Source organism: Citrus clementina, unplaced genomic scaffold (assembly GCF_000493195.1).
Source record: "Citrus clementina cultivar Clemenules unplaced genomic scaffold, Citrus_clementina_v1.0 scaffold_7, whole genome shotgun sequence".
In the NCBI taxonomy this organism is placed as follows: domain Eukaryota; kingdom Viridiplantae; phylum Streptophyta; class Magnoliopsida; order Sapindales; family Rutaceae; genus Citrus; species Citrus x clementina.
Genome location: NW_006262075.1, coordinates 1,002,748 through 1,028,048, shown reverse-complemented (window position 1 = coordinate 1,028,048; position 25,301 = coordinate 1,002,748). Strand labels below are relative to the sequence as shown.

At 34.1% G+C, this 25,301-nt stretch overlaps 1 protein-coding gene and 2 non-coding genes across 3 annotated transcripts; all 3 read left to right on the top strand.

Annotated features, from left to right (window-relative positions):
• The first annotated feature begins 205 nt into the window (after positions 1–205).
• LOC112097093 lies at positions 206–312 on the top strand. The gene has a single exon (XR_002904750.1). It is a non-coding gene; the product is annotated as a small nucleolar RNA R71 (small nucleolar RNA).
• A 13,516-nt stretch (positions 313–13,828) lies between these two features.
• Positions 13,829–13,935, top strand: LOC112097095. The gene has a single exon (XR_002904752.1). It is a non-coding gene; the product is annotated as a small nucleolar RNA R71 (small nucleolar RNA).
• An 8,592-nt stretch (positions 13,936–22,527) lies between these two features.
• Positions 22,528–23,667, top strand: LOC18037295 (F-box/kelch-repeat protein At3g06240). The gene has a single exon (XM_006425423.1). The coding sequence runs from the start codon at positions 22,528–22,530 to the stop codon at positions 23,665–23,667; it is 1,140 nt and encodes a 379-aa protein (XP_006425486.1).
• The last annotated feature ends 1,634 nt before the right edge of the window (positions 23,668–25,301 follow it).

The window sequence follows — 25,301 nt, the reverse complement described above, 5'->3', positions numbered from 1 at the left end:
TACATTATGGACTCTTATTGTTCCTCTTTCTGCAGCTTGTCTGGTTAATGGCCACTGATAATTGTTGTTAGCAATCATCTCCAAAATTTCATAAGCCTCATTGTAGGACTTAGATAACAAAGCCCCATTTGCTGAAGCGTCCACCATCAATCTATTGCTTGGGTTGAGACTATTATAGAAAGTTTCCAACTGTATGCAGCAAGGAATACCATGATGAGGACATTTTCTGAGTAACTCCTTAAATCCCTCCCATGCATCACACAAGCTCTCATCTTCAAGTTGATGAAAAGATGTGATCTCATTCCTCAACTTTGCATTCTTGGTTGGCGGGAAGAATTTCAATAAAAATTTGTCAGCCAAGTCACTCCATGTAGTGGTAGAATTTGGTGGTAGAGAATTCAACCATGCTCTTGCTCGATCTATCAAAGAAAACGGGAAAAGTCTGAGTCTCAATGCTTCCTGCGATGCTCCAGCAATCTTGAAAATATCACTCACTTCCAAAAATAACTTAAGGTGTAGATGAGGATCTTCGGTTGGCAAACCATTAAATTACCCCACTGTTTGAAGCATTTGAAACATCACGGGATAGAGTTCAAAATTGTCAGCTTGAACATCGGGTCTAACTATTCCCAGATGTATGGCTTGAGGAGTCAACACTGCGTAGTCTCGAATGGCTCTATCTCTATCGTTCACCATGTGAATAATGTTGTTGTTCCCTGGTTGCCTTTGAACACATTGTCCATTCACACCTTCATGTACATTGACTGGTTGTATCCCCTCTCTACGGTTCAAGTTTCTCAAATCTTGCAAATCATCTATTGCTACAGTAGCTTGTAATTCCCAATACTCTCTTCTCAATCTCCTTGCAGTTCTTTCAATTTCTGGATCAAATTGGAAGTCAACAGATTTATATTTGCGCATGCAAGGGTTGCTAGATCACCTAAGTTAACAAAATAAACAAATTAAAATAAAATAAAAAATTAGCACCATTAAAACTAATTTCACAAATCACAATTAACAATCAGTCCCCGGCAACGGCGCCAAAAACTTGTTGGTTTAAAAATACTAATGCTATTGGTGTCAATGTGCAAGTGTACACAACAAGTAATAAAGTGATGAGTATTCAAGATCGTCTCCACAGGGATTGATGTTATCAGATTTGCTACAACAATCTTAATAGTATAGATTTTTGTGCTAAAATAAAATAAAACAACTGGTGAAACTATTATATTAATTAAAATAAAAACACAATAAATAAAATGCAACAAAGTAAATTATCACGTCAATCTCAAGGATAAAATCAATGGGAATATAAAGTAGTTGAGTGAATAAACTCTGTTAATAGTCTTGACTATTTTTCTAATGTTTGGTTCGGTTGCTGTAGTATCTGCTACAGCACTTGGCAGAAACCTTATGTATCCTCAGTCGTCGCATGTTGGATATCTTATATGTATATGCAACCTAACAGTGATCAATTGTTATGCCAACATAAGATATATCATTACACGCTTAGGTTCTATTTACCCCACAAGGTGAATCCATATGTCTAATTCATCACTAATCTTAAATCAAACTTGACCCTTTTGGGACTCAAGTTAAAACTCAATTCGGGAAACTTAATTTAAGATTAAGTATTGTTTTAATATGTTCTACTAAGATATGTCATTTTGCTGCTCTCTCCTAACTTGTATCATTAAATGGGTGATCAACCGAAATAATGAATAAACATAAATAATATCAAAACAAACTACTACAGCAAACATGTAGCAACACATATTTCCAGTCAATAAACCATCAAGATTGTTTATCACTCAACCACAAATAAATTTAGTTTATGATTTGCAAAAGAAAAATAAAGAACAAAGTTTCAGCCATGAAACACATCCCCATAAATAAATAGAAAATGAGAAAACAAGAGAAGAATAAGAAGGATTGAGCTCCCAATTGATTTCTGCAAATTCTTCTTGTGCAGCCCTTAATCTCTCTCTTGAATCTTGTTTTTCTTTTGTTTCTTTGTGTTTTTCTCCTTGGGTGACGGCCCCCTATATTTCTTATGATGTGTGCTTCTTTTATAACTGAAAATTAGGGTAAACGGAAGCCTAGGGCGTGCATAAGTAAGATTAGGAAACTGCATATCACAATTCTGCAAGTATCCCGCGCAAAATTTTCTCTGTCGTTGTTCCAGGATTGCTACAGCAATGGTTGGTACAGCAATATCTACAGCAACTGCACTGTTCCAGATTTGTTTCAACTCTTTTATAGCCATGTTCTTTCCTTTTTTTTGCAAGCCTATTGCATAGCATTCCTTCCATGAATTATAAGCTTCTGGAAACCTACAATTATGCACACAATTAGAGCACAAATTACTTTAAATCGAGCAAAACTTATTAAGATTGACTAAAATGATTATTTATGCAAAATGTAACAAAAATGCAATAGAAACACATAATTTACTATCTAAGTAGTATTGATTTAAGTCTAAAAGTGCCATGATAACTCTCATTTCATAGAGTTATCACTATACATGACAAGATTGTGTAATTGGCACTATTCACCCTCCACCATAATAAAATATCAAATTTAGTGCCCAAATTACTTTTTGCAATTTTTTCAATCTTCTCCATCAAGTAAAGATCCAACTCATTTGATAACTCCGGGCTACCTTCACTAACCGCAACCGCTTTACTAAATCATAACATCATCATTATCACCCAAATCCTAAAAATTCGAACCACTTCCACTTCCAATAGTTAAATTTTGGCTCCCGCTTGTGCTTCTGCTGGCACTTCCACTTGCATTCCCACTTCCACCCGGTTTGTATTGTGCATTATAAGACTCATAAAGCTTAATCAATAAATTCTTGACCATTTCCTTCATCTCAACACATTTGGCACTATCCTTGCCATATAATTTCTCAAAGCAATGTGTTGCGAATTTCATTTTTCCTCTTGGATCAAGTACGGAAGCAACAATCAACAACTTATTTACCTTGAAACAACTATCCCAATACTTATTAAATTTTTCCTTCATTTTAATTGCCATGAAACTCAAAAGACTATCGTTACTAGTGGACAATGATCCCAAAGATTGTTCAATTTGACATATCAAATTGTAACAAATATTTGATGTCACCTAAAAAAAATTAATGTTAATAAAGCTAAAATAAACTTCATCATATTATTATATATCAAAAATTAAAAAAAATATAGCTCATAGAAAATATAATATAGCTGATAGAATTTCTTTTTTTTAATTGTCTTTTGTATTCTATTATATAAATAAAAACAATGCTAATAAAGCTAAAATAAACTTCATCATATTATTATATATCAAAACTTTAAAAAATTTAATAAAGATTTGATGTTACCTTCAAAGATGAAGAAAACTGCAAAGTTGCATCATGAAACGTCTTTAAAAACTTGACTATGCGTCGAGTATTTTCCCAATCACTGTACAATGGCGGTCCCTCCCTTTTCTTCTTCCCACCTTATTTTTCATTGAAATAAGCATCATAAAGCTTATCTTCAAGTGTCATTCGATCAAATGCCGACTTAAATTTTAATGCCGTATTCAACATGGAATATGTAGAATTCCACCTAGTGGGACAATCCAAAATCATACTTCCTCGACATTTAATCTTCTCTTGTTGCACACGAATTTGAAATGCTTGCATCCTAACAGTGGAAGACCTCACATACTTCACCGCATTCCGAACACTAACTATTCTCTGCTCTAATTCCTTCAACCCTTCAGTAACGATCAAATTCAATATGTGTGCACAGCAATGACCATGCAAATAATCGCCATTCAACACTAAGCCATCATCCCTCCAAGTCTTTACTCTATCAATTAAGTACCTAAGAGCACCCTCATTTGGACTTGCATTGTCAACAGTTATAGTAAACACTCGCTCGATACCACAGTCAATTAAACATTTTTCAAGTTGCTTACCAATGGTCTCCGATGAATGATCATTAACAGTGTTAAAACTGATAATCTTCCTATGAAAGTTCCAATCTCTATCAATAAAGTGAGCGGTGATGACCATGTAGCTAGCTGTTGTAATGGAAGTCCAAATATCCGTGGTCAAAGATACTCTCTGCTATTCCCTGCCAATAAACTCTTCAACTTAGCCTTTTCCTCTAAATACATCTCAAGAGTATCCCTATTAATGGTTCTTCGTGATGGCAGAAGATATCTCGGAGCTGCAACACTACAAAAATACCTAAAACCTAGATTCTCCACAACAGAAAAAGGCAATTCATCAAGAACAATCATTTTCACAGTTGCCCGTCTACAAGCTTCTTGACTAAATCCTCTTGCTTCAACTTCATCACTACCAACATCTTGAGTTAATATTGTTTGGTCATTTTGCAAGTCCTTAAACTTTTGACATCTTTCACGGTTATGAGTTCTCAAAGTGCTAGTCCCGTACCCGATTGTCCCACATTCAAATCTTTGACCACAGTAGTTGCATTTACACTTTGTATGATCATTTGGAACTCTAGTGAAATGTTGCCACACTGGTGATCTTGGAGCCATTTTTTTCCTTGGTAGTGGTGGTTTGGATGAGGATGACTTTTTCCGCTTGTTTCCACCAGTGACAATTGTTGCCGAATCATTTTCATTATCATTAACTTCAACTTCATGCTCCAAATCATCGGCTACACAATCAAGGTTGTCTTGAACTCTTGAATAATTAGACATCTAAAATAAATTAAATAAAAAGAAATAAGCAATAATGATTTATTTAATAATTTAAAGTATTGAACTGAATTAAGCACATTTGGATAATCTCAATCTACTTTCCCAAGCCATTACAGAGATGCTAAACATATCACTATTAGTTGCACAAAATCCCGATTTACATACATGCCTAGAGATGTTCTGATATATGGTGCAATAGGTGCATTCCAGGGAAAATTAGTTATCTTTTAACTACATAAGTTCTGGCTAGTCACAGTTCACCTCCAATTCTGCAACTACACACTAAGGAGATCAAAGGTTCTGTATGGTCATAGTTCACCTAATAACATCTTGTTTTGTAAATTTAAAAACACAAAAAAAATAAAAGAAATAGAAGAAAAGGAAGAAGATGAGACATCTAGATTCTGTTAATTATATTTGAGGTCATGTATTAATTAAATATCAACATAGACCCACATTTACATAAAGTCAAAAGTACAAGGACTTGAATGTGCGAGCCATAAACGGACATGGTGTGTTTACCCATCCAAGTTAGATACATCAAATCGAGAATTGATGATGCAAGGATTTTATTGTGACATTGTAAGTATTCACTGTTGCATATTAACTCATAGTAACAAGCTAATTTAAAAATCTATGATGCCATTGCGATGAAGATCATAATGTTTAGGTAACCAAGTCAATAAAAAAAGTACATAAAAATATAAAATGGCAGGTCATGCTAAGCAAAGATGTTTGCTTTACACCAGATAAAAAGAAACATTCTTATTTCTCTGTATCCAAATTCCGAATTCATATCAATATTCTCACAATTTACAATTATACAACTATTTTACTTGTACAATTCCACACTGCCAGCAACCGATATACACCAACACATCCACAAATTTAACCCCAAATAAGCTTCAATTTAAACACAGAGGCCACAACATAGATTAAAAAAAAAATAACCTGCAGCAGTGAAGATTAAAGACGCGGGCTGATGGCAGGAGGTTTGGACCAGGGAGCATATCTACCTTCCAGATGCTGCAACAACCAAGATGAGGGTTAACGACGGTGTCACTGTGCTTGAGGGGAGGGGTTGTGCTGCTACTGAGGGGTTGTGCTAGGCGCTGACCATGGTGTGAGGTGACGGAGAGACGCGAGGAAGAGACCGAGAGGGGCTGAACCGAACCGCACCATGCACGCGCAGAGGGGAAAGATGCACCGCACCATGCATGCTAGGGAGAGGCGCGAGGGAGAGAGGCAAGGGCAATAATATGCAATCGTGATTTAGGGTTTTGAATTTTTGTTATTGAAATTTGATTTTAAATTTATTACTTCACTTTAAATATTTTGTAATTAAATTGAACCGAACCAATCAGTTTTTCGGTTCAGTTCGGCTTTAAACCGAACCGAACAAAAACCAATATGTTCAGTATTTTTTAAACCATTCGGTTTTTGCTCATAGAACCGAACCGAACTGTTTGCCCACCCCTACTTGAGAATAAATCAAATATTTTTAAGTTGTGTAATTAAACTTTTAATATATAATATTAAATAAAATGAAAAAGCAATAAGCCGGTTCCAATGATGTTTGTTATCAATGATATGATTACTTTTACAATGCTTGATGATGCTCCTATTAAAAGTACTTTTGTCATAATGTATGCTAATATATGATTGGAAAATCATTCCATTCACAACCTATAAAATAAAATTAAAAAAAATAACAAATTACTATGGTTTTATTTGTATAACGGAAAAATAAATAATTTTACTTAATAGTGAGAGCTGCAAAGTCTCAAAATAATAATATCTTAATAAAGCTAAGTATGAAATAAAAATCCTTCATAAATTTGACAATAATATAAATTGCATACACTAGACATAAATAAACTATAGAATGAGTTGGGGTTCAGTATTAAGTGATTGAATAAGAGAATTCCGCCATCAAACATTGCTCGTTCTCCCTCTCAATCGTCAAATGGCCTTTGACTACGACAACCACCAACAATCCAAATCCTACCCTTCACTAAAACCCTAGCTCACTTTCTGTTGGCCAAACATATACCCTCGTAGCTTCCCCTCCTTCATTGGCCACTCATTTTTTCATAACTGATGGTTGTTGTCCTCATGTATTGCCTTTATAACCTCCATAAAGCCAAAAAAAAAAAAAAAATCCAACTCTTACTTGGCGGCCACGACTCCGACATGCCTTCTATTCACGCTTCCATGCAAATCCCTAATCCACTTAATTCTCTACCCATACACATGGCGACATTTATGATGTTGACAATCAAATAGTCCGTACACTATACTTATATCCTCAAGGCCAAAACTATAACCACATTACCTTTTCTAAGCCTTCTTATGCCTCTACGATTAACCTAGTGGCTGTCCTTAACCCCACTGCCCCTTCTATGCCTTATAAATCTTTCATTAAAACTGTTACATGCTCCTCCACACCTTCGACTCCAGTTAAGCTTAGCACTCTGCACATAGGTGAACCCACTATTCATTTTTCAGCTGCTGAAGTCCTATCTATGGCCAAACCTTTCAAGCTAACTCTAACGGGTAAGTTTTCTTTTTATCATCCCCCAATGGATGTTATAAGGAAGGTTTTTCCATTTTTAAGCTTAAAAAGGTCTACAAGTTTCTTTGTTAGACAACAAGCGTGTCTTGATTAAGCTATAGTTTGAGGAAGATTAATTACTCTTGAATTTGGCTTAGGCAGCCATGGTATGTCAGTGATAGAGCTATAAGGATTTTTAAATGATCTACTACTCTTTGTTGTTCTGAAGAATCTCATGTGGTTCTTGTATCGGTTTCTTTATCTTATTTATTTGCTCACTTTATTCATTTTAAAGAAGCCTTATATTTAATTGTTGATTTTATTATTAAGCCTTTTCGTATTAATCATGTTACGATTTTGTTAATTCGCCTTCTGTTTCTAAAATCACGGTAGAGTAGGATTTCTCGCGGCCTTTGTTGCAACATTTATGGATCAGTGAAGGTGATTCTCGGTGTGGGTAGGATGTTATTCTCGAGAGGATTCCTGCCCATTGTAATTCCTATAAGCATATTGGCCATTACGTTGATGTCTGCTATATAGTTAATCCTAGGCTTCGAAAGCCCCAAAAACCTATTGATCAGGTGCATGATACAATTGTTCAGGATTATGTGGCTCTTGCTTCTCTGTATGTAGTTGTTATAGTTAATTGGCCTTAGAGATGTATTTTTATCCTCTCTTATGATTTGCATACGATCGCCTAGATTTCTGTGGATTAGGATTAAAGCTCTAGTTCAACGCTGCAACTTAATTATGTTATTGTCATAATCAACCTTGGATGCTAGGGTACAAGATTCTGAGGTCTATGTTGAGTATGATTTGGTTGTTGACCTAGGGATCATGATGGTTCTCCTTTGCAGAGTCTAGTTGATCAGACTACTTATGCTGATGATGTGGGTGGTATGTTATTGTTACTTTATGCCTGACTTCATATTTTACCATAGCTGCAGCAAATACTTTGTTGTAAAAATGAGTACCCTCATCACTAATAATTGCTCTTGGAGTACCAAACTTGAAAAAAATATTTTTCTGAAGAAAGTTCACTACTGCTCTAGCATCATTGGTTGGTAATGTTGCAACTTCTACTCATTTGGAGACATAATCCACAGCAACCAGGATATATAGGTTCCCAAAGAATGGTGGAAAAGGACCCATGAAATATATCCCCCATACATAAAAAACCTCTACTTCCAGAATGTTTGTTAATGGTATTTCATGTCTTTGAGTCATGTTTCCTGTCCTTTGACATCTGTCACAACATTTAGCAAACTCATAAGCATTTTTAAAAAATAGAAGGCCAGTAATAACCTGATTACAGAACCTTACCAGCTGTTCTGTGACTACCAAAATGTCCTCCATATGTTGCAGCATGGCAAGATTCCAGTATGTAAGGAATTTCTTCCTCTAAAACACATCTTCGTATTACTTGATCTGAGCATAACTTATACAAATACGGGTCATCCCACTGGTAGCTTCTAACATCATGAAGAAATTTCTTTTTCTGCTGAATTTTCAACTCAGGTGGTAGCAATCCACTTACTAAGTAGTTAGCAAAATCTGCATACTATGGAGGTCTTAATTGCTGCAGCATCTGTGTTTGTTGTACTACTAACAATTGTTCATCAGGAAAAGTTTTAGTGATTTCCTTTTTTGTTAATATGTTTGTGTCTACTTTTAACCTCGACAGATGGTCTGTTACTTGATTCTCAGTCCCCTTTCTATCTTTAATTTCCAGATCAAACTCCTGAAAAAATAAGATCCATCTTATTAATCTTGGTTTAGCATTCTTCTTTGAGATTAAGTATTTGATGGCTGCATAGTCTGTGTACACTGTCACTTTAATACCCATCAACTAAGCTCTGAATTTATCAAAAGCAAATACAACTGCTAACAACTATTTCTCTGTAGTGGGGGTAATTAATCTGAGTTTGAGTAAAAGTTTTGCTGGCATAGTATATAGAGTGGAAAATCTTATCCTACTTCTACCTTAACACTACCCCAATGGAGTGGTCACTGGCATCACACATCAGTTCAAATGGTAAAATCCAATCTGGTGATATAACCACTAGTGCAGTGATCAAAGCTTTCTTTAACTCTTCAAAAGCTTGAAGACAGTCTGTATCAAAATGAAAAGGTTTGTCATGTTCTAGCAATGAGCATAATGGTTTACCTACCTTGAAAAAGTATTTAATGAATCTTCTGTAAAATCCAGCATGACCTAAAAAACTTATAATTCCTTTGATTGAAGTGGGAGGTGATAGTTTATCTATCACTTCTATCTTTGCTTTATCTACCTCAATACTATTCTTGGACACCTTATGACCCAACAATATTCCTTCTTGCACCATGAAATGACATTTTTCTCAATTGAGTACTAAGTTGGTCATCTCACATCTTTTAAAATTTTTTTCCAAGTTGTGTAAACAATCAGCATATCTTTCTCCAATGTTTGCTCCACCATATCAAAAAAAATAGACATCATTGATAACTATATGAAATGAGAGTTATTATGACAATTTAGACTTAAATTAATATCACTTAGAGAGTAAATAATATGTTTTTATTACATTTTTGTTACATTTTGCATAAACATTCATTTTAGTTTAATCTTAATAAGTTTTGCTTGATTTAAAGTAATTCATTCTCAAATTGTGTGAATAATTGTAGGTTTCCAAAAGCTTATAATTCATGGAAGGAATGTTGATACAATAGGCTGGCAAAAAGGAGGAAGAACATGGCTATAAAAGAATTGAAACAAATCTGGAACAGTACAGTTGCTGTAGCAACCATTGCTGTAGCAATCCTATAACAACCACAGAAAAATTTCGTGCGGGATACTTACAGAATTGCGATCTGCAGTTTCTTAATCTGACTTATGCGCACCCTAGACTTCCGTTTACCCTAATTTTCAACTATAAAAGAAGCACACATCATAAGAAAAAGGGAAAGCCATCACCCAAGGAGAAAAACACAAAGAAACAAAAGAAAAATAAGATTCAAGAGAGAGATTAAAGGCTACACAAGAGGAAAAATTGCAGAGATCAATTGGGAGCTCAATTCTTCTTATCATTCTCTTATTTTCATGTTTTCTATTTATTCATGGGGATGTGTTTTATGGCTGAAACTTTGTTCTTTATTTTTCTTTTGCAAACCATGAACTAAATTTATTTGTGGTTGAGTGATAAACAATTTTGATGGTTTATTGGCTGAATATATGTGTTGTTGCATGTTTGCTGTAGCCGTTTGTTTTTATAGTATTTATTTTTATTCATTATTTCGGTTGATCACCCATTTAATGATACAAGTTAGGAGAGAGCCGCAAAAAGGCCTATCTTAGTGGAACATATCAGAGCAATACTTGGTTTTAGAATGGGTTTCCTGGATTGAGTTTAACTTATCCTAAAAGGGCCATGCTTAAATCTAAAATTAGTAATGAACTAGACATAAGGATTCACTTTGTAGGGTAAATAGAACCTAAGCGTGTAATGTTATATCTTATGTTGGCATAACAACTAATCACTATTAGGTTACATCTAGATATAAGATATCCAACATGCAACGGCTAAGGATGCATAAAGATTCTGCCCAATGTTGTAACAGATACTGCAGCAATCAAGCCAACCATTAGAAAATCGTCAAAACCATTAGGAGAGTTTATTCACTCAACTACTTTATATTCTCATTGATTTTATCCTTGAGATTGACATGATAATTTACTTTGTTGCATTTTATTTATTACGTTTTTATTTTAATTAGTATATTAGTTTCATTAATTGTTTTATTTTATTTTAGCATAAAATCTGCACTGTTAAGATTGCTGTAGCAAATCTGATAACATCAATCCCTGTGGAGACGATCTTGAATACTCATCACTTTATTACTTGTTGTGTACACTTGCACATTGACACTAATAGAATTGGTATTTATACACCAACAATCATACATCTCTGAAAAGTTGTTAGAGCATTGCACAAACCAAAGGGCATCCTTCTGAAGGTAAAAGTTCCATAAGGACAGGTAAAGGTAGTCTTTTCGTGATCCTCTGGAGCTATAGCAATTTGGTTGTAGCATGAATACCCATCTAAGAAACAATAGTATTGTTTTCCAGTAAATCTGTCCAACATCTGATCTATGAATGGAAGTGGGAAATGATCCTTTCTTATGGCTTTGTTGAGCTTCCTTTAATCCATACATACCCTCCATCCAGTCATTGTCCTTGTATGAATAAGTTCATTCTTCTCATTTGCTATCATTGTTATTCCTTCATTCTTTGGAACACATTGGACTAGGCACACCCATGAGCTGTCTGATATCGGGTATTTAATTCCAGTATCCAACCATTTGACAATTTCCTTCTTCACAACTTCCTTCATAATAGAGTTTAGCCTTTTCTGTTGCTCCACTGAATTGTTGTAACAGTCTTCTAACAAAATTTTATGCATTCATATGGATGGGCTGATTCCTTTTATGTCTATCATAGTCCAGCCAATTACTTTTCTGTATTTCCCAAGCACATCTACCAGGCTCTATTCTTGACCCGCATTCAAAGTAGATAAAATGATTACAGGGAGTGCATTGTTTTGACCAAAATAAGCATATTTCAAATGTGAGGGTAACAATTTTAATTCAAGAATATGAGGTGATTCAATAGATGGTAAAGTTGTTTTGACTTCCCTATCTGATAGATTCAGATGCTCAACAAATCTGTTATGTCTATTAGATTACTTTCCTTCCATCTAATCTATCTGGTTTGATGCAACATCTTCTTCTTCAAAGCTCTCAAAGGTGGCAACTTTAATAATCTTTTTACTGCAGTATCTATCGATTTTGTCTGCTACAACAAAATCCATAGCACTCAGGAAATTGCAATCTTCTGCCTCATCAGGGTTCTTCATAGCCTCTAATACATTGAATGTAACTTGTTGATCATTCACCCTCATTGTTAGCTCTCATTTTTGTACATCTATCAGAGTCTTTTCGGTTGCTAGGAAATGTCTTCCAAGTATAATGGGTACCTTTTTATCAGCCTCAAAGTCTAATACAATGAAGCCCACTGGAAATATGAATTTGTCAACCTTCACTAGTATATCCTCAATTTTTCCTTCAAGATATGCATGAGATTTGTCAGCTAAGTGCAGAGTGACTGTTATTGGCCTATATTCTCCTACTCCTAACTGCTTAAATATAGATAATGGCATCAGATTAATATTGGCTCCCAAATCACTGAGTGCTCTGCCATTGTACCTATTTCCAATGGAATATGGTATTGTGAAACTTCCTAAATCCTTCAATTTTTTAGGAATATTACTTTGGAGCATGTGACTGATTTCTTGTGTTAAAGCAATAGTTTCAAACTCTCTCAATCTTCTCTTTCTTGCTAAGATGTCTTTTAAAAATTTCACATAATTAGGCATTTGCTCCAATGCTTCCACAAAAGGGATGTTGATGTGTAATTGCTTTAGTACTTCCAAGAATTTACTAAATTGCTTGTCTTGTTTTTGCTTCTGGAATCTTTGTAGGAAAGGAGGTGGATACCTAAACTTATTCGTAGTTTCAGGAGGTATCGATCTCTGCTCGTTTGGTTTATTGTAAGATGTTGCCACTGGTGTTGAAACTTCTTTGTCATCATTTATTGGTTAATTCCCTTCCATAGTTGCTGCAGCTCGACCACTAACACCAGTATCTTGATGGATGGGTTGCTGTAACATGCTATCATCTTGAAGTGATTTTTGTGAAGACTTAAATTCTACCCCTTTTTCAGTCACTTTCACAGAGATATCAACATTCTTTCCAGATCTTAAGTTGATTACTTTGCAATGTTCATTTTCTTCTCTTCTCGAATCTTCTGTGTTGCTGGGCAAGCCTCCCTGAGATCTGCTACTCATTGTTGTGGTAAGCTGACCAACTTAGTTTTCTAGGTTTCTTAGAGATACGGCTTGACTTTGCACAATTGCTTCATTCTTCGCAATATATTCCTTAATTAATGGTTCTAATAAAGTAAGAGGATTGTGGCTGGTGTGTTTTTGCCCTTGATTCTGCTGATGAAAATCAGGTGGTTGAATACTTCTGTTATATCCACTCAATACTGGAAAATTTTGATTCTGATTGCTCCATGAGAAATTTGGGTGTTGCTTCCATCCAGGGTTGTAACTATTTGAGTACGGGTTATTTTGAGGCTGTCGGTTGAAATTACCCACATAGTTTACTAATGCTAGATTTCCAGGACAGTTATCAAATTCATGTTCTTCACCACAGTACACGTAAGACAGTTCAGCAACTTGCTTTACTGCTGCTGGAGCAGACGTCATGGCTTTCACCATGTTAGTCAACGAGGTTACTTGTGCTGATAATGATGTAATTGCATATATATTATGTATCCCTGCTGCTCCTCTTGTTGTTGGTTGTCTAGTTGATGGCCACTGATAATTATTGTTGCCAATTCTCTCCAGGATTTCAAAAGTTTCAGTGTAATATTTAAATAATAAAGCTCCATTTGCTGAAGTATCAACCATCAATCTTGTACTAGGATTCAACCCATTGTAGAAGGTTTCCAACTGTATGCAACAAGGAATGCAATGATGAGGACACCTTATGAGCAGTTCTTTGAATCTTTCCCAAGCCTCATACAAACTCTCATCTTCAAGTTGATGGAAGGAAGTAATCTCATTCCGTAATTTTACATTTTTGGTTGGTGGAAAATATTTCATTAAAAATTTATCAGCCAACTCATTCCATGTAGTGATGGAATCAGATGGCAATGAATTCAACCATGCTCTTTCTCGATCTCTTAAAGAGTAAGGAAAAAGTCTCAGTCTTAAAGTATTTTGTGTTGCTCCAGCAATTTTAAAAGCATCACTTACTTCCAAAAACAACTTAAGATGGAGGTGATGATCTTCATTTGGCAGTCCATTGAATTGACCCACTATTTGCAACATTTGAAACATCACTGATTTCAGTTCAAAGTTTGCAGCTTCCATTTCAGGTCTGATTATCCTAGGGTGTACAACTTGAGGAGTTAACACAGCATAATTTCTGATAGCCCTGTCTCTATCATTTGCCATGTAGATGATATTGTTGTTGCCTGACTGCCTCTAATTAGCATGCTCATTCTGCTCCTCTTGAATATTGACATGTTGTAATGGCCCGTGAGGGTCCAAATTTCCCACATCTTGCAGATTATCCGTATCTGAAATAGTTTTTGAATTCCTCTGTTCTCTTCGCAGTCTCCATACAGTCCTTTCAAACTCAGGATTAAATTAGAATACAACATTTCTGTCTTTGCGCATGCAAGTGTTGATCTGTCAATAAATAGAACAAGTCAAATAAAATTGACACTATCAAGATTTACTTCACACTTCGAACATAAACAATCAATCCCCAGCAACGGCGCCAAAAACTTGTTGGTGAATTTTCAATCAATTGCTATTAATGCCAATGTGCAAGTGTGCACAACAAGTAATAAAGTGATGAATATTCAAGATCGTCTCCACAGGGATTGATGTTACTAGAAATGCTACAGCAATCACAATAGTGCAATCTACTTTTAATTCAAGATGAAAAAAATGTAAAGTTGATTACTACCGAAATTGATGATTATAAGAAAATAAAACGAATGAATGCAATAATGAAATAAATTAAATAAATTACGTAGAAGAATCAAATGAGAATAAGGTAGTTGAATGATCAAACTCTCTTTATGGGTTGACTGCTTTTCATCAAATTAATACAAGTTGCTATAACAATTTCTATAGCACTTCGCAGAATTATTTTGCATCCTCAGCTGTCACGTGTTGGAATTCTCATATCCTTAAGTATCTTAGCAATGACCAGTTGTTATTCTACCTACGGCATGGCATTATGAACATCTATTCTCTCCACTCTACAAGATGAGTACATATGTCTAGTTTGTCACAAACTTAACTTCAAGTATACCCCTTATGGGATTCAAGTTAAACTTAATCCAAGAAACTCAAATTAAGATCAAGTATTACTCTAATAATATTCATTAAGACATCCCTTTTTACGGCTCTATCTTAATTTGAACCATTAAATGGGTGGTCAACTGAAATAACAATTATAATAATAGCTACTAGAGTAAAATGCTATAGCAATTATATAGCAACTCATAAGAACAGTCAAAAACTCATTAGATTGTTTGTCACTCAACTACAAGCAAGTTTAGTTCATACTTTGAAAAAGAAAAACAAACAGCAACATATTGGTCACGAAATACATTGGTTCAATCAAAAAATGAATAAGAGAACAAGTGGAGAACGATAAAGAGTGAATCCAAATAACTCTGCTGGAATTCTTCAACGATGCAGCCTCGGTTCCTTTGAATTCTGATTTTCTTCTTCTTTTCCTCTTGATTTTTTCAATGTTAATTCCTTACCACCGTTTTATGTGATGCGCGCCCTTTTCTATAACTGAAAATTAGGGTAAACAAAAGCATAGGGCGTGCATGAGTCAAATTAAGAAACTGCAGATAGTTATTCTGCAGATTTCTTGCGCTAAGCTTTCTCTGTCATTGTTCCAGGATTGTTACAGCAATGAGTTCTCCCTCAACTGCTACAGCACTGCACTGCACTGCTCCAGATTTTGGTTTACTTCTTCAATGGCCATATTCTTCCTCCATTTTGCTATCATACTGCCTCAACATCCCTTCCATAATTTATAAGCTTCTGAAAACCTACAATTATCCATATGTTTTGAGCACAAATTATTCTAAATCAAGCAAAACCTATTAAGACTAAACTAAAATAGATGTTTATGTAAAACATAACAAAAATGTAATAAAAATACATTATTTACTCTTTAAGTGGTCTTGATTTAAGTTTAGAATTTCCATAATAACTCTCATTTCGTAGAGTTATCAGAAGCATATTTAGCCATATACTCAAACATTAAACATCCACTTCTTAATCAAACTACTCGGTCGACTGTGAAGCCCCCAAAATCTTTCCTACAAAGGTGAAAGCAAAAGTTAGTGGGCTGAAAACAGTGAGGAGAAGATAGTCAAGGGAGCAACAAGGGAAAAGAAAGGCAAAGCAAAAAAGTAGAAATTGTGAAAATTTGGGTTATAATAAAAGATCATGCAAAAATACACCTATTACTGTAAATGAATAAGTTATGTGTTGTTTGCATCTATATTTTTATATTTCACGTATAAGCTTGTTCGGTGTCCACTAATCAATAGTTTATATTATCATCTGCAGTTACAAGACCCTATGCCAGGAAGTAAAAAAGCATCATAGAGCATAACGGCTTCAGAATACCTTTACCACGCATCAGGAAGCCTAAATTCTCTTTACCTTCTTTATGGTTCTCATGTTTATTAATTAATCGTACCGTATTTGATAATGCAATAGTAACCGCACAATCCATAAGAGGAAAATCTAAACAAGCTAATAACCAACGTTTTCGTATAGAATTTTCAGCTCAAAGCAATATCTCTAAAAGAAATTTGCCAGTTCAAAGTAGAGGTGGCAGAAAAGTCTGCCTGGACCGGATGCAGCCCGAACCCCGCGTATGCGATCCGAGTTTTATGGAAAAAGCGAATCCGGGTATTGATTTTCAATGCCCGACTGCTTCCGGGCACGGGTCCGGTCACAGCATCAAGAACCCGGAACCCGGACCCATGCCCGATTTTTTATTAAGTAAAAAAAAAAAGAGGAAAATATAAAACCGAAAATAAAATTTGCTTTGCCCAATTGCCCCCAAACCGACCGAACCCTAAATCGCGATTGCAAGTGAACACAACACACCCTGAAATCTCTGAATCGGCACCTCCCTCCGTCTTTCCACCAGCAGCCACCACCCACTGACACTAATGCAGTGTTGACCGCGCCTCTCCCTCCACGAACCTCTTACCTTCCATGATCAACTCTATTTCTCCTCACAAAGCATAGTCGTCCAGTCACATAGCTCTTCACCGTTTGGTCATCTTCTCAGCAGCAGCCACCGCTAGAGGTGGCAAAAATACCCGCCCGGTCTGGACCCGGATCGTACCCGGGCGGGTATGAAGCCGGGTCGGTCTTGGGCATCACTTGATAAACCTAGAACCCGAATTTTATTAAAAAAATTTATAACATATATTATTTTAAATATTTATATTTATTTGACTCATTTATTATACATATATAAAGTTTTAAACACTTAAAGTTTATATTTTCATGTCAAATTTTATTGAAATAAATTTAAAACTTATAAAATTACCAAAAAAATAAAAAATATATACACATATAATATTAAAAAATATAAAATTCGGGTACCCGAATTAAACCCGGACCAGTTGCATCCAGGCAGGTCCGATCATTGCAATACCCGGACCCGGCCCGGGGTATTGCCATCCCTAGCCACCGCGCGACAGCATCAGCCATCATAGTTGGTCTCACTCCATTATTTTGTCACCTTATCAGCTGCAACTCCACCAACACAGTCACGACCCACTAGGTATTATTAATTTTTTTTTGCTGTTTTTTCAAAAAAAATGATGAAATTGAGTAATTGTCATTATTATTGTTAGGTGTTATATATTAATTTTAGCATTTAGGTTGCTTTTAAGTTAATTTTGTTATATAATATTATAACTATGTAATTTGTATGATTATTTATAATTATTCATTATTTTTTTATAATAAATAGCAGTGCGATGTCACAGTCACAGTCACAGTCAGACAATATAGAAATTAATTCATCAAATGCTCCAAATTTATCTCGTAATGTTGAAGACAACAATGATAATGAGGTTGAGGAAATTTCATTGTCAACTATTAAAGATAAGAAGGGAAAGAAAGTCTCTACGGCTTGGGATCATTTTACAAAAGTAACTATTAATGGAGAAAAAAGGGAAAGTACACGCACTGTAATGCAATTTTAGAAGCCAAATACACATCAGGGACCACGAGCTTGAACAGACACGTGAAATCTTGTTTTTCAAATGAGCAACTGAAAATAAAGGAAGCAATTCAAGGAAGTCTCAAAGTGCTTAAAAGAGAGGATGGGAGTTGTGACATTAGCTTTGACTGTTTTGATCCAAATGTTTTGCGGAGTTTGATTGCAAGGATGGTGGTGATGCATGAGCTTCCACTTATATTTGTGGAATATAAAGGCTTTAAAGAAATGATGGCACATGCCAACCCCGCGGTTAAGCTAATAAGTAGAAATACTTTGAAGAATGAGATTTTGAAATTGTATTATATTGAGAAGGTTAAGACTTTGAATTTGTTGGAGAAAAATCATGGTAGAGTGGCTATTACTACGGATTTATGGACAACAAGTAACCAGAAAAAGGGATACATGGTTGTCATAGCACATTTCATTGACAACTCCTGGAAATTGCATAGCCGAATTTTAAGGTAATTTCTAATTTGTCTATAACTTTTTATTTACTTAATTTCTCTTTCAATTTTTTATTATTTATATTTGATTTCTTTTCAAGTTTAAATTGTTATAATATTTTAAGTTTGTGTATTTAATATTATCACTTGAATATTTATTAGGTTTATTTATGTTCCGAGCCCTCATACTGCTGAGGCCCTTTCTAATGAGTTGGTGCAATGTCTGCTGGATTGGAACGTGGATAGAAAGTTGTCTTCAATGACCTTGGATAATTGTACCACTAATGATGCGATGGTGGACAAATTGTTATTAAGGTTTGATCCTGGTACCTTAATTTCCAATGGTAAATTTTTTCATATGAGATAGACTGCTCATATATTGAATTTAGTTGTGCGGGATGGGTAGAAAGTTATAGAAAACAAGGTTGGAAAGATTAAAGAGAGTGTGAGTTACTGGACACAAACACCAAAACAATTTGAATCTTTTGAGCTAGCTGCTAAGCAACTGAAAATTAATTGTAAAAAAAACTGAAGTTAGACTATCCAACTCGTTGGAATTCTACTTATGTCATGCTTGATGTGGCATTAATGTATAGAAGTGTTTTTTCTCGGTTACAACAGTGTGAGCCTCAATATAAGAGCTTGCCTACTGATAGTGAGTGGGATTTGGCAGCCACAATGGTGGAGCATTGAAAATCATTTTACATGTTAACCGAGATGTTTTCGAGTACAAAATACCCTACTGCTAATTTGTTCTTTCCGTTGATATGTAAAATGAAAATATCAATTAATGGGTGGCGCACTTCCTATAATCTTGCTATTAGAATTATGGCTGATAAAATGGTTGATAAATTTGAAAAATATTGGAATGAAATTCATCTGATGTTAGTTGTGACTGTAGTACTTGACCCGAGATATAAGATATTGTTGATTGATTTTTATTTCCCAAAGATCCATGGTGATACAGCGAATGAGCATATTGAGCGTGCACATAAGCTTTGTCATGATTTAGGGAAAGAATATGAAATGAAAGCTATGGTTTTGAGTGATATGCAGGATGTTGGGTTGGAAGATGTTCCTTTGGAATCTTCTTCAAATCCGAATAAGTATTGGAATGTAGATGAGTTTGAAACATTTCGGAGTCGAAATAAGCGTGTTAAGGTGACTAAGTCAGAGTTGGATAGGTATTTAGATGATGAATTGTTGGATACTACTCCGAACTTTGATATTTTAGTTTTTTGGAAGATGCACACTAGCCAATATCCTATTTTGGGTGAGTTGGCCAAGGATATCTTAGTCATTCCTGTATCCAATGTTTCCTTTGAGTCCGCTTTTAGTACCGAGGGCAGATTTTTAAGTTTGCATCGTAGTAAACTTCATCCTAACATTTTGGAATCCTTGATGTGTGGTCAAAATTGGATTTGGGCTTCTTCTCGAGGTATAAAGTTATTTGACTTATGTTATAGTCTTATTTGTTTGCTCAAAATGCTTTTAAATTTTAATATGTTATTTTTGTTATTATGTGGAGTTTCGGAAAATGAGATTTTTGCTGGGGAGGAGGTAATTTCATATGAATGATAGGGCACAATCGTCGAGCTGCTTAACATAAAGTTATTATTTACATATGTTAGATTATTGTATTTTAAACTCTTTTATGAATTATTTGTGTTTGATATTTTGGGAGTTTTATATGTTATGTTGGTTATTGATATTGGAGTTATGATATGTATTATGTAATATGTTGGGTGTTAGTATATATGCTACATTTATTTAGATTTATTTGGTGATGATTGTGATGTTGAATTTAAATTTTTTATAGGGATTGAATGAATTTAGTTTAGAAATTGAATGAATTTAGGTAATAGATAATAGATTGAAATGATTTTTTTTGTTATTTACTTAAAATTTATAAAGTAGATTGAAATTTAAATAGTTAAGATGTTGTAACAATTTATTACAGAAATTTTTTCCCTTTTAATTTTAATAATTCTGTTACACGGTTGCCTATAGGCCTTCTTTGCTTATTTTGGATTTTATAAAAGTAAACACTTAGAAACAATTGTTTTGGTTTTGGACTGTTACCTGTTTGTTAGTTAGAAGTAAACAATTGTTTTGAAGTATGGCTGCATTTTTATTTCCAGTGCTTTTAGCTTTGAAAATGCGGATAGAGAAAACTCGGAAAAAAGCCCGTGCTCGGATAGTGTCGGGCATGTACCTGACCCGCATAGAAAAAATCCGGACACAGTCCGAGTCCGGGTAGCTATGAGTGACATGTGGGTCAACTCCGGGTAACCCCAAATCCAGACCCGACCTGGACTTTTGCCATCCCTAGTTCAAAGCAACATCTCAAGAAGACATGTTTCACTCTTAATATATTATGAACCGTGATATTCCATTTTTGAGTCAGCATGAGCATTGGCCTTCTTCAAATTAGCATCAGTATAATGTTTCTTTAAGTCAACGTCAGGATCACACCTCTTCAAGTAAGCATCAGCCCAACAGAAATGAACAACAACCTGATTCAAGTCAGCAATAGTGATTCCATTAGACATCATGACAACGTAAATATTAAACACCCCTTGTTTAAATATATGTTAGGAGGGCGCGCCTTTTTTCTTTTTTAATTAACATTGGATGATTTTGAATATTAATTATTTTTACTTTCTTATTTGCTGTAGCTATTGGTATAACTTCTCAATTTTTTTTTTTTTTTGGTCAAACGTAGATCCCTGGAAATCTTAGGAAGTTTGTCTATTCTAATGATGAAAATTGCTTAAAAAAATAAAAATGTTTAGGACAAATTATGGATTTGTATCCTTTTGGTGGAAAAAATTATGTTCTTTCTGATGCACTTTTGTTTTTTTCTTGAATGAATCACGATGCTTCTGCTATTATGTATTAGCACCAATTAACAAATTATAAGTTTTGTTATTATGTTTTGCTAGTACCAGTTGAAAAGCTTATCGGCCTTTTTACTGAATTTAATCAAATATGTCCTTTGCTATGCTTCTAGATGAAAGGTAAATTAGGCAAATGGGAAGTAAAATTAACTGTCTATTTCGGAATTTATCATTGAAAAAAGTATATAATTTAGAGTGAATAATTTGAGTAAAATGTAATTATATCACAATTTTAATCTCCAAATAAAAAATTATTAATTTCATTATACATTTTGATGACATGTCTTAGGTTGATATATTGATTTATTTATTATAAGAATATAATAGTAATTATAAATTAAAAATAAATTTACTGTTGAAACAAACAAAATTTTACTAACAGAAAAGAGGTTATACATCTCTTTTAAAATATTAAGGGATTTTATTTTTTTTTTCAAAGATTAGGGTTCGTGTCCTTTTCTAAAAATAAAATTAAAAGGAAGATGTGATAGTTTTCTAAGGGGAAAAGGAAATGGTCAACTTGATTGCGAAGCTCTTGTTCGTCCACAATTTATCCTTTAGCATTTCTTACCGTTTATCCTTTGTCATTTATTAAATTTTAAGATAAAAAATTTGATGGCATATGACTTTGATTATTTCAATTTTCCCAACAGAGGCATTAGCCTGCGGTTGTACAGAGTCTCAATCAAATTAGAATCTCGATGGAGAAGATTACAGAAACCTTCCGCAACTACGAGTTAAATCGCGGGGAATATAATGGTATGATATTAAATTGTTATTTTCCTTAAAGTCTTGCTTGAATTTTGATAACCTTTCCATTGTGCAAAAGAAACACAATTCAACGAAATATTAGAATATACTTACACCAAAAATGATGTTTGGAAATATAGCTGCAATTCTAATGTGATCAATTTGATACTTCGCTTCTGTTATTATCAAAGAGTAAAAATGGAATCTCACAGTAGAGTGTAAACTGTTACGGCAGCAAAGGATTCATTAGATTTAGATAAAAAAAAATTAGAATGATGCAATGGCAAAAAGCAACAGAAATTTGCCAGAGGATGTGATGATTGAAGTTCTATCAAGATTTTCAGTCAAATCCTTATTAAGATTCAAGTGTGTATGCAGAGTTTGGTGCGCTTTATTTGAAAACACTAGTTTCATTTCCAAGCACCAAAGAAATAACAACGACGATCGTCTGTTTGTCACTTATATGGTTACGAATGACGAAGATGATTACAGCTATCCAACAGATTCGTTTTGTTTGTTCCCTGATGAAACACTAGCAGACTTATCAATGGTAGAGCTCGATTTTCAACAACCCATGCGTGAATTTCTTGGGGGTCCTTTTGACGGTATATTTTGTATACATGGACCAAAGAATGATCGATTAATTCTATGTAATTTGGCAACCAAAGAGTCCAGAACTCTTCCAAAACGTAGAGTTGTATTTCCTCGCTTTTGCAGCATTTCTGATACTATTATGGGATTTGGATTGGATATTATGAGTAATGACTACAAATTAGTTATGATACACACCTTGTGGAATGAAAAGAGACAGGAACTATACGAATTTGCGCATGTTGCCATGTACAATCTTCGTACTAACTCTTGGAGAGATTTCAAGTCCTTCAAATCAGATCACTACGTTATGAGTTTTTGGTCTGGTAGCTTGTATTTGGACGGGGTTTGTTACTGGTTATCTAGATTCCGAAACAACGACCACGCAGTGATTCTTTCATTTCATCTGGGTAATGATGTATTTGAAGAAGTTCAGGAGCCGCACATTCCCGAATCAGAACCAACGATTCTTGGGATATATAATCATTCTCTCTGCGTCCTACTATCACATAATACCGAGAACTATTATGACATATGGGTAATGAAAGATAAATGTTGGATCAAGCAATTGTCTATAGGACCTTTTGTTGGAGTGCAAAGGCCACTTGGGTTTTGGAAAAAAGGAGCACTTTGTGTAGTTTCTACCAGTGGACAGTTACTCTTATACGACCCCAATACACTAGAAATGAGAGATCTCGGAGTCACATGTTTTGATGTTTCGGTTCATATCTACAAGGAGAGTCTAATTAGGCTCAAGGGAGGAGATAATTTGTTGGATTTTGACATTCCATGGCATGTCTTGGGAGTTTATCAAACTAATTCCTGTTAACAATGGTGTATTGCACTGTGATAAGACCCTTTGCACAAAATTTACCTTGAAGTGGATTAAGAATCGATATATGTTATCATGTTGCTGTTATGTTCAGCATTTAGCTCTTTGCTGTTTTTTGCCTCTTTTTCTTTTTATTCGATCTCTTATGATCGGAAGAAACTATATAAAAAGGAAATGAGATGCCTCTAATGAACACATACATACATACATATATATTGTTAAATTATCTATCAATTAAGAGCACAACATATAACAAGAGAAAAAGAGAGAAAATATGAGACACAATGTCAGTAGAGAAATTTTATTCAATTACATGTATATCCAAATAAGAAGTAAAGACCTCCTTTTATAGTGAGCTAGTGATATAACCATAAAGTAGCAAATGAAACATAATAATTATAACAGATAATAATCCTCAAATTAGGAAGATAATTAATTATAAGAAGGTTAAAGATTGCTTGTGGAAAAATTAAAGGTTACTTTGATGAATATTCACATAAATTATAATTGTTTCACAGGATATTCATCTTATGAAAAATATATCTCATTAAAGCTTTTGATAGTAACCATAAGAGTATAATAATTAGTTCATGCGTTATCAATTTATATGCCATTTATTATAGTTTATGCTATTATGTATGGTTAGACAAATCATTAATGTCCAGCAAGAAGGCAAACTACCTAGAGAACGTTATAAATATCCAAAAGAAAGTAGCATTGATATTTTTATTTGAAATTGGAATCGGTTTGAATTTTTTTGAAATTTGAATGGGTTTAAATAGAAATACATAAATTCATATGTTTGTTTGTTCTTTAATATCTAAATATAAATAGTATGTTATTTATTTTTATTAATAAAAAATCTTAAACATAATTATTTAATATTTATATTCTCGTAAATTAAAAAAAGATTAAGTTTTATAACTTACGAAATAAATATATAAAATAGAAACATTTTTTAGATATAATATTTATTTTACATTCAAACATTTTACATTAAAATAAAAATTAAATAATTATTTTTTATTCAAAACTAAACGTTTAAAAATCAAACATAAATTTAAAAAATAAACAAGTATATTTTAAAAAATAAATAATAAATAAAATTTCATACTTTAATTTTAACAAATCAGCTACATGTGGCTGTCAACAATCACACATCAAGACCTGGTGTGGAGAAAAAACTTAATAATAATAAAAAGCTTAAAATAAAATCCCTTTCATGTGAATACAATTTGCATAGGTTGGCCGTTGGGGAATTGACGAGCGGAGTCTCCTTATTTGACGTTAGAAATGATTAACTTTGTTTCACTTCAGTACGATTTTTGAGGTTAGAGTTGAAAAGTCAGAACAAGTTCTGCTTGAGTTTGTAATTGGGAATCACGAGCTAGTGCTGCCTCAACACTTCGAAAATGACGATTCGTTCTTGAAATTAATAAACTAATTGCTGGACCATTTCTGCATCTTTTCTCATTTTGAAATACCTCAATCACTTTGGTTGAACAACGAAATAAAAAAAAAAAAATCATAGATGAAGTACAAGAAGTTTTTGTCCTGTGATACAAATACGCATTTTTAATGAAAAACTTTGAATATGTACTTTTTGACACATATATGAAAAACTTGAAATA